Below are 10,989 nucleotides of genomic sequence, written 5' to 3' on the forward strand. Positions count from 1 at the left end.
CATAAGCACAAACCCTGCCCCTCCCCTTCCTTTGTTGTGTAACGTCAGACAATGATTCAGGCGAATGTAGGTCAAGGGTATTATTGCAGGTCAGGTATTGCAGGAGTTATATCAGGTGCTGATAAAGCAGGTCAAGTGTTTGCTTCGGATTTTGACTTCCTTCAATGTGCTTTATGTGAATAAAAAGTGCAAAAGAACACATGAAACAGTTTTTAAATTAATAAGAATATTAAAATCAGCAGGAAAAAAAAAAACATTAAATCAACAGTAAAATGATTCAAATCTTCCTCTCAGTCATAGGCAGTAGAGGAAAAAGAGTGCATTTTTCTTGGATTTAAAAATGTTCACATTGGATGCTACTTCAGCAGTTTGTTCCACTTCATTGCAGCATAACAACTAAAATCTAGCTCCACCTAGTAGGGGTGGAACTATATACAAAATGTTTTTTTTTTTTTTAACTTACTCTGAGCAGACTTACATATACTCTTGGTGTGACTTTTTCCCCAACTCAAGTGAATATAAGAAACAAAATAAACAATAACATAGAAGACTGTTCCCTGTTTAAAGTACAAAAAGTGCCACTCTGCAAATAGAACGCAAAAACACAGACTGAAATTCATGATTAATGCCGGTCTAAAAATAAAACCAAATCATATCATCATTATGGCATTCTTCAAAAAAACATTTATATCTGTGCATAAACTTTGCATAACAATAAAAAGAAAAAAAAAGTAGAACAGTCTCCACAGCCCAGATTTAAGATATGGATGTCATGTTTTTCAGCAATATTAGCATAGCATGTCTACACTTTCTGACAGCATTTGAGACCTTTGGACATTGACTATGTCTCTTGCTGTTGAAATGATGCGCTCGCTTGGAATATCGCACAACCACTCTGATAATAAACAATACATCTTGTTGTGACGATATCTGACTTCCTAGCTACGAAGTGAACTTTTGATTTACGTGTGCAGTATGATATAGCCCTTATCCTATTAATTGCGTACCAAAACTGATGTTTTAAATCTTGATTGGACACTGGGCTATATATTGTAACATATTTGATCACATCGTTAATGATTTGTATTGATGTTATTGTTGTAAACCAAGATTTAGCTAAAGCAATATCAAATTTAGGTGATGCTTCTTGACTTAGAAAGTAATTTGGGTTGCACAAATATAATAAGATCACTTATGGGTTTAATGTAGTTTACTCTCTGGACAAGTTTACAGTCATCACTTTGCGAACACACAAAAGGAATCACTGACACACACATTACCTCTGGCATTTCAGAGACTTTGATCCTCCTACAGACATGTTTTTGGACTGTGGTTGAAAACCAAAGTACTACGAGATAATCTATGCATGCTCCGAGATAAATATTCAAATTTCTTAGAAAAACCAGAGCTGATTCTTTGGAAGTGTTGGCAGTGGTAGAATTTTAAAAATAGTCAAAATGACAGGGAATATCTGCACTCAAACAGCAGCCTCCTCCTCTTATTCTGATGATTTTTACAGCTGATGATTTTGTTGTTGTTGTAAAGCTTGTATAAGTCTAACCACAGCGATGGTCCGGATGAAGGCAAAGCAGAAGAGCTGGGAAAATGACTCCAGACATAGACGGGGTTTTCCCTTAGCTCTGCATTCAGTGTATTTTTAGGATGATGTTCAGCAAAGATGTCACGAATAAGGTCTAACACTGCCCCATCAACTCTGTTTATTAAAAGTCAAAGTTCAGATTTTTCTGAATAATAGATACAAATTGCAAATGCTTTAAAGTTTCCAGCTTAATTTTATTGATTCATGTGCATATTTTCTTTTCTAAATGTATACATCAATTAAAATTCCCAGGGGATGGGAAGGTTTATTAATTTAACATTATAAACTGCTTTCTTCTTTTTATATGAGATACGTGTTTGTTTTGGGTGAATTTGGAGATGGGTTTACTGGACATAAATGCACATCAGCAGAGTGGCCTCATCCTTATATAGAGCACAGGTCTCTGTCTGAGTGCTGCAAAGAGTGCTCTGGTAATCAATATTTTGTGTTTCTCTTGCACAACTGTGCCTGCTTTCCTCCTTAGTATTTACATCTCCATTATGCCGGTAACCTAAACTCAATTTACTATTTCGATTTTTTTAATTCCATCTAAAAGTCTCCCTTACACGTCCGTTTTGAGCTTTTTGTTAATCAGTGAAAAAGTAGCTGTTCTCACACAGAAGCCTGGATTTTTCTGATATCCATAGGCCTCACTCAGACATTTGCATAAGTTTGTGCATGTTATGAAACCCAGAATGTGGGTGACCTTCATAGTGCTGCGTGGTTTTGTAAGGCAGCAAATGGTAGTGCAGGTTTTATAACATGCAAGGAGATTCTCTACACCACTATATTACTCATCTTTTCAGGACTCACGCTCACAATGACTCATCATTAAACAATTACTAAATAATATGACGGGCTTGACTTTAGGATAAATTAATGTAATTATACAACATTTCCAAATATGCCAGATAATTAATTTTAAATGCACTTGTTAAAGCCAATTTGAACTCAAATGCACAAAATAAATTGTGTAAAGATGCCTTTACTAAAGTTTAAAAAATAAAATTTCTCTTTTTTCCTATATTATTGTGATTTTTTTATTTAGTGCATAGAGAACAGGTCTGTTCATTGAAATAATAGTTAATGATTAACTTTTTTCTAATGCACATAGAGGTCTCGGTTTTGTCTTCATAATGTTTTTATTTTTTCAGTTTTCTGCATCACATTTGATAAACGCCCACACTCACGTGTCCGTATCAGTTGCACTTTCGTACTCTTCTTCCCATTTAAACAATCATACAGCATTGACCCTGTGTTTAAGTCTAAATAAATGGGGATTACTTCATGCTTTTTGCACCATTGCCACTCTGCTTACTTGCCTTTTTTTGTGTTTTGCCCCACTTAGTCTCCATGGACCACATACTGTTCAGTAACCGCTCCCAGATCCACTCTAGTCTGAAAAACTACGACGAGGCTCTGAAAGACGCAGAGACAGCCTGCAGACTCATGCCTCACTGGTCCAGGGTAAGCCCAATGCCTCATTAAAAAGCTAAATTAGTTTAATTGCATGTAGATTAGGACATTGAGCTCATTTGATGTGTGCAGTGGTAATGTTGATGCTCCCTGCCTGTAGGGTCACGTTCGTAAGGCCCAAACGCTGGTGGTGTTAGGCAGCACTGAGGAGGCTCTGAGAGAGTACCTGGTCTGTCTGTCCATAGAGCCGGACTGTAGACTGGCCAAGGCTGAGGCTCACAAGGTAAACCTCTCGAATTCTGTTACTACCTCTCTCCATCATGCTAAAAATGTGAGTTTGTTATCCGTTGAAATAAAATATGACATCGTTGGTTCCCGTTTTTTTTCCCAGCTTCTCAGTGATCTCTTGGCTCCCGTCACAGATCAAGTCCCTGAACACATCTCAGACTGCTCCAATTTTCTGTCTTCCATAACCTACATTAAGAACAGCATCCATAACCCTTTCAAGGTATGTGCAGCCCAGCTGAAGGCCTCCAGTAGACCCTACACCAGCTCAGTGGTCTCGCTCACACATTGTTTAATATCTCCACTGATTGTCACTTCTTTTTCTTTTATCCTTTCATGCCCTTCAGAGCCTTAGTCCGGCCTCGCTGTCTTCCACATTCAGTCTTCCTTCCACTCTCTCACCCATAGAGAGGTCAGAGGGCAAAGGCCAAAGACAGATGCTCGACCATTGCCTCTTACTCAAACGCAAACGAAGAATCACGGAAGACGAGGAAGAAGGGAATCAACAGGAGAAGAAAAACAATCCCAAGAGATTCAAATCTGGTAAACTTTGCTGCCAAACAAAATACGCTGCATTGGTTTTTATAGCAATATAATGTTATTATCTTTGTGATTATCCTCACGTACAGAGCTAACAGAGGGGGCTGCCATTCAAAATTCAGTTCATGACTATGTGGACCCAACAGACCTGGAGTGCTCTCTGTGCATGAGGTGAGCTTTGTTGGAAGGGTTTATTTTTTAGGTATTATTAAAACAAAAACAATAAAAAGTTTGCTTTTGTTCTAATGTCACATTTTAGAACATCCATTATCAGCACGTTTCATCACGATTTATTCAGATCCTCTGCACTTCATCACAACTGTAATTGATCCCCATCTAAAAGATCATTAGCGCTGCAATGAATGCAAGAGAAGGAGATCAGATGAGAAGAGGAACAGATTTAACTGTGATAAAGCAGAAAAGCTACTCTTCATTAATAACTTAAATGCACTTTGTATTTTGATGAGGGAAAATACTTTATTTTTCCATCTTTCAGCAGCCCAGTCAGTTATAGGCCTGTACATTATTATTTAATCTAAACATGAGTGGAGTCAAGTTAAACATTATTTTGTATTGTGCATTGTTGGAATGTCAGGGCTAAATAAATAAATAATTTATACAATTGCTTTGATTTGATTTTAGTGATGTTGGTTCACAGTTACAATAATTGGCATAGTAATTGATTTCAGTGTTTCGATTTTTGGCCGTAGTTTCTAGTTTTTGGTTTCAGCCAAGACTTTTCATTTTGGTGCAACTCTAGCTTTTATAGTTCCTTATTCAAATGACAAAAAGCAGTAATTGGGCAATGTAGCAATAATTGAGCTCCAAATGAATAGGACAAGCTCTCCTGCGATATAGCTCTGACGGGTATATCGCTAACTCCTGCACTTGTACGCCTTTGGATTTCCGGTGTAAAAATAATGAATTGTTTTCCTTCCAGACTGTTATATGAGCCTGTGACGACACCATGCGGTCACACGTTCTGTCTTCAGTGTCTGGAAAGATGTCTGGACCATAACCCAAAGTGTCCACTCTGTAAAGAAGAGCTTTCTGAGGTACGAGAGTCACTTACTGTGAATGGTTAAAGGCTTTCTGTCAGATATGAAACATTCAACATGACCAGTGACGAAAAGGCTCTAAGATAAGTTTGCTTATTTGATTTTTTATATTTTTCTCCTTTCAGTACCTTGTACAGAGACAGTACTGTAAGACAGTAATAATAGAGATGCTGATATCAAAGTATCTTCCCTCTGAGCTCATGGAAAGACAGAAAATCCACCACGATGAAATGACTGAGCTCTCCAAGTAAGATTTCTACACCCTTTCCCATTCTTCTCTAAAGCAATTGTAGTTGATCTCTTTTCTCATTATGAAAATAATCCCATGTGACGAGTGCTCGCATAACATCTCTGCCCCGCCCCTTCTTTGACCTACTGGCCTACAATAGATGGTGTACATTCATGGCACACTGACCTGCTTCATGTTTGAGATATATAACCAGTTCAATAATCTTTATATTTCTGTAGCCTGAACAAGAATGTGCCTATCTTCGTGTGCACCATGGCCTTCCCCACTGTACCGTGTCCTCTCCATATCTTTGAGCCCTGCTACCGGCTGATGATTCGCCGCTGCATGGAGACGGGAACCAAGTGCTTCGGAATGTGTCTGAGCGATGACCGCAAAGGGTTAGTGTCTGTTAGATGAGAACGCTGCAGCCTGCATCCAATCAAAGGAAAAACACCTCTCACTCGTCTCTCTATGTACCTTTAGGTTTGCAGATTACGGGTGCCTGTTGGAAATCCGCGATGTGAAGTTCTTTTCCGATGGCCGCTCAGTAGTGGACACGATTGGCAGACGGAGGTTTAAAGTTGTGCAGCACAGCGAGAGGGACGGATACAACACGGCTGATATCGAGTACCTGGAGGATGTTAAGGTACAGTGTGAGATGAATGAATTTAGAGAGTTGAATATCAAGTGATTTAATTTAAAAAACAAAATGTGTGTTTGCCTGTAGGTGGAGGGTGCAGCAGAGCATGAGCTGCAGTCCCTGCACGATGCAGTGTACGACCAAGCCCTGATTTGGGTAAATTCTCTGAAGGCTGAGCAGAAGGAGCGCATTGAGGGCCACTTTGGACCCCTGCCCGAGAAAGACTCTGAGCCTCAGGTACAAAAAATGCATGTCACTGCAACTCACATGGTGCTTTCACACTACACTGACATGGGTTAGGCTGACCTAGATGTCACAGTGGATAGTCAGAGTGTGGTCGGCATTTGGCCAGCACTTTGCACTGTGAAGGATTACTGATGGAGTTTAGTTGTTTCTGGCATTTTAGTTTTACACAGCATTTGTATTTTGACACTCGCAATGGTTTTTGTGTCACTTTAACACTGAGGCTACTCTCAGACTGCAGACAAATGCGACCCAAATCAGGTTTTTTTAAACTCATTTAATGTGCAATATGAACAAGCACACACAAAAACAATTTAATTTAAAGGTATCCTCACTGTTTTTACAAAAGTGGCCCAAAAATCTTTGAAATGTCCTTATTAGAAGATATATGCCTAACAAAACACATTATTTTGCACCATATTCGTTTTAATAACTTTTAAAAATGTTTTAAAACCTGCATTCCGCTATCTCGAAATCACGTTATTGAAGACGTCACACCACCATTGTCCTTATTGTTTTCTATTGGAGTGAAACTTTCAGTCTGCCTTTTAGATCATTTATCAGCTTTTATGGTCAAAATGAAAGAATGGCTCTAAATAATTAGGAAAAGTTAAAGATGACGATGTAATCCTCTTTTGTTTACCAAAAGAGGATAAAAACAGTTGTGACCCGAAAAATAATCTATGACCGCAGGGAGCGACAGTTCCCACTCTGAGGTTTCATAGTAGACAGTGAAGCAGAGCTCTCCTAAGGGGCCTTAACTCTCCCTTAAACAGTGCGCATTGACGCTCTGGTGACTGCAGTTAGCGAGTAATCATGGACTGTTGAAGACGCACAAACCCTGAGGATAGAGGTCTTTTTAGGTGGGAGTCCTACCAAAAGCAGCACAAATTGTCATTTTGACCCAAAAAGCTGCTAAATGATCTAAAAAGCAGGCTGAATACTTCCCTCCAATAGAAAACAATGGGATGTTAACAGGCAAATGGGGGTGTGCGACATCATCAATCACATGATTTCAAGATGGCGGAATACACGTTTTAAAACGGTAAAGTAGTTATTAGGCATAGATCTTCTAATGAGAACATTTCAAAGATTTTAGGCCACATTTGTAAAAACAGTAGAGGATCCCTTCAAGACCTGCTGTGTGAATGTATCCTAATTTGCTGCTTTTTTTCCACATCTGCAGCCCATACTGCTCTGTAGATTTTCCATTTCATCTCTTTGGTTTTCCTAATCCGTCTGACTTTCCGTCTCCTCACAGGCTTGTCCCAATGGTCCCTCGTGGTGTTGGTGGCTGCTCGCTGTTCTGCCATTAGAGGGCCGAGCTCAGCTGCCCTTCTTGGCTCTCACTTCCCTCAAAGACCGACTCAGCGGCATCCGAAAGGTGCTGCTCTTTATGACGTACAGCAGGCATCGGTGACCGTGTCAATGCTGCGACCACAGGCCTCGCAAACATACGCACACACAATAACGCACACAGTCCAAAGTGTCCGTAGCAGCTGTCCTGTTCCCCTTCCTTTTCGATGCACAAAGAACTGAATTCAATGTTGTGGCACCTCCTTCTATGTAGCAGGGATGGTTCTTTAGACGAAAATGCTGCAAGTTGGATTAAGCAGAGATCTTCCATGCAGGGTTATTCTTCCTCCATCTCAGTGAAGGCAGACTAAAGCTATGTTCAGACAGGAGGACAATGTAACTATTGTCGTCACAGCTGCAGTTTTTGTTGATTGTCGCCTCTCAGGCTTCCGTCCATGTTTGCAGCTCTCAGTTCTTCCTCTTATTTAAAATTCCCTAAACGGTGGCAAAAATTGCAGGATGTGCTTAAGAGACCTGAGCTTCCGGACTGAACATGGCTTTAGATTTATGATCCCACACTGCATTTCTTCAAATGTAAACTGTCAGAGACCAAACACTAACCCTGCCTTTTATGCAATAAAACAGGGATTAGATGGTAATACTATTGAGGAAATAAACCAACTCACTAAATGACATGCAGATATAGATACCGAGTGTTCAAACAGATTTTTTGTCTTCCTCTTTTTTCCCTTCATTCATTTTTTTTCCAATTCTGTCTCCCCTTGTTTTTAACCAGCTTTTTAACAATGCACTGAGCACTACATTGACATGCTTTAAGGCTCTTTTTTTTTGTTTATTTCATTCATCTTTTTCTATGATTTGGGACTTTTTTATTATTATTATTTATTTTGTCATTATTTATGCATGCAGTGATATTGTTTACATTTCAAAGAGAGAGATGTTGAGCTGCTTGATTTACAAAGACTTGTTTTTACTTCTTTAAACACACCACCCTGACCTTTTTATGTTAATCCCTGCTAAACCACACAAAATATAATGACAATACAATAATTGAGGTGATAAAGGCCAAATGGACATTGGATTTGCAACAAGAGAAAATGAAATTGCTTACCCAGCCCATGCTGGGGTCAATTCAAAGTTTTTGTTCACTGCCTCCCAGAGATGCTTGAATGTGCGTAACACTTGCCACAACAAGTTGTTTAATCATTCCCATCGCTTTTGGTTGTTTGATGAAGTAGTTATTCTGACTTCCTTACACTTTAAATAAAGGAAATAGACCTGTCAGGGCATTAGTCCACGCAACAGGGTTAAATCCTCTGCTGGTTGGATTTGCATTGGTAAGCATGACCTCTAAAGTCCCACAGATGATGTAACAGGCCCATACAAAAGTCACAAAGGATCTCGACTCGTCGAGTGGGACTGATGTATGTAATGAGAAAGGGCCAGTGCCTTCCATCCACAGTACAGTAGTGTGGATCTATTGACGGCACAGACCCATTTGAACTTTTTATTGTGTAATTTTTATAGAAAATGTACATAAAAAAGCTTCAGTTGAAACTAAACAACAGAAAATATCTTTAAAAAAAAAAAAAAAAACATGCAGTAAGTTTGAAATGAAATGTAACAGAGGCCTTGCTGACATCAGTGACTGGACTGTTTTTGTGCGGCTAAAGTTTATCTCTAAGACATGATGAGCTTTGCCTTCAAAAACCTGTCATGTGTTTTGTTCTACACATTTTTATCTCGATCAGGTTTTTGTATTTAGTTTTCCTCACGTTTTTTTGGTGGTTTTCCTCACAGAGGTGTGTTTGTGTCTTCCTAATGTATGTGTATTTATCATGTCAAGTGAAATCATCCGTGGCTGTTGATCTGTAATAAGCTTTTGAGGCTGGAGGTTAAATCATGTTACACAGATACACCTCTGTGGAAAGGCTTCAGTCTGACATGCAAACAGCATGTGCTGCACAATGGCCTTAGAAGCAACGGAGTCGTTCAAATTGATTTGTTGAATTGTAAAACGTAATTTAAAAAAAAAAAAATCAAGCTTCAGCTAGAAAGGGAATAATACAAACACATATTCTGAAATATTCAAACTGTATCCCAAACAAATGTGTTTACTTAAGTGGGAAAAATGAGATAAATCAGACTTATCACATCAGTTTCTGAATTTGAGTTTAAGCTCCACATGATTGGAGCATTCATTTTTTCTCTGACCTCAGCATTTTGTAGTGCCTTACGTTGAACTTCTTTGTCTTCCACTTTTTTCTTGAACATAATCTGCAGGGGCATTTAGACTAATATAGGTTAAGGTTCTTTAATGTTTTAGCTTTTTGTCCAGTTGATAGCTATAAGATGGTCATTTTTGTTCACAAAGCAACAGTACTTTATCCTTTAGCTGAATTTGTGCCATTAACTAAACCCTGCACTAGCGAACCAAATTTAACAACAAGACTGCTTTTATTTTGATGTGTTGTAAGAATCTAATAGCTAACACAATGTCCAAATGCTGAGAGTAAAACATCTGGAGCCTAATTGCCGTAGCCAAGGCTACCTTGATATGAGGTTAAAAAATGGTGTTACACTATACAAGTTTTGAACTATCCCCCCATAAAGTATGTTTATCGAAGAATTACTCTGGGTTTAATAGAAACTATTGCTTTTTCAAAACGTAGGAAAAGGCAATGGTTAGCGAAGCTCCCATTTCACAGACTTAATTCTAATTCAAGCAGACTAACTTTTAGATGTAGCATTATTCTCTCTGAATGTCTGCAAATACTTTTAAGAAACTAATGGTCCTGGTTAGTCATGAATTACTTTTTTTTTCTTCAGGTAATGTTTAAAGTTGATTGTTTTCAATCCCATCTTAGCATAATAGAAGATCGTTATTGATCGACACTGTTTGACCATTTATAAATCAATAAAACTAAGAGAAATTGTCCTTGTTAAGGCTCTGCCCAATTACATAAAGAAATTAAAAGGTTTCTCCAACTTGTTTATTAACCTCAATGTTTGCTCTGAATGCAGTGGTGTTTGACTTAAACTCAAGCATTAATATCGTAAATGGTGGATTAAATTCACTGGTGTCATTTACCAAAAATGTATCACTCTTATAAATTTAACCCTTATCTGGTTTTACAACAGTTTATCCCCCTGTAGCATTTTACACAACTATCAGCCACAAGTGCTAACTGCATCCACACAATAGAAAATTACATATTCAGGATGTGACTGCTGCATGTAAAGGTCTTCCACAATTAATACGAATTATTTTCCTCTTATTTGGGTGCTTTATTTGTGTACTCGTGTATTTTGAATTACTTTAAACACTTGTAGCTGGGTATTCTTTATATTTTGTAGAAACGACTGAGGGTCAAAGCTTAGCAAGCTTTCCTGAACCTTGACTGACCATGACGTAACTCAAGCATTTTATCAAATGTTAACCAATTGCTTTCACTTTCACACTTCATGGCCTCTGAATTTGCACAAGATGAACGAATGTGTATTTTGACATGTCGTTGATGTTTTCTGTTCATGTCTGTTTTTGATAGTATGATTTCTGTATGCATTAATTTGCAAAAATGGGTCTACAGCTGCAAATTGTGAATAAACCAAACGGTTTGTGTTCTTTGTCCTGTTTGGGATACTGAACTAACAGAGTAAA

At 38.4% G+C, this 10,989-nt stretch overlaps 1 protein-coding gene across 1 annotated transcript in view; it reads left to right on the plus strand.

Moving 5' to 3' along the window:
• Positions 1–10,989, plus strand: part of LOC114470634 (LON peptidase N-terminal domain and RING finger protein 3-like) — a 12,494-nt gene extending 1,505 nt beyond the window's left edge. Inside the window, exons 3-13 of the mRNA XM_028458927.1 lie at positions 2,949–3,067; positions 3,177–3,299; positions 3,408–3,524; positions 3,649–3,844; positions 3,931–4,012; positions 4,782–4,896; positions 5,025–5,146; positions 5,368–5,526; positions 5,612–5,774; positions 5,856–6,005; positions 7,273–10,989. Of these exons, the coding sequence (XP_028314728.1) occupies positions 2,949–3,067; positions 3,177–3,299; positions 3,408–3,524; positions 3,649–3,844; positions 3,931–4,012; positions 4,782–4,896; positions 5,025–5,146; positions 5,368–5,526; positions 5,612–5,774; positions 5,856–6,005; positions 7,273–7,431 (1,505 nt within the window). The 3' untranslated portion in view covers positions 7,432–10,989. The remainder of the gene's footprint in view (positions 1–2,948; positions 3,068–3,176; positions 3,300–3,407; positions 3,525–3,648; positions 3,845–3,930; positions 4,013–4,781; positions 4,897–5,024; positions 5,147–5,367; positions 5,527–5,611; positions 5,775–5,855; positions 6,006–7,272) is intronic.

The sequence above is a fragment of the Gouania willdenowi genome, chromosome 10 (assembly GCF_900634775.1).
Source record: "Gouania willdenowi chromosome 10, fGouWil2.1, whole genome shotgun sequence".
Lineage (NCBI taxonomy): Eukaryota > Metazoa > Chordata > Actinopteri > Blenniiformes > Gobiesocidae > Gouania > Gouania willdenowi.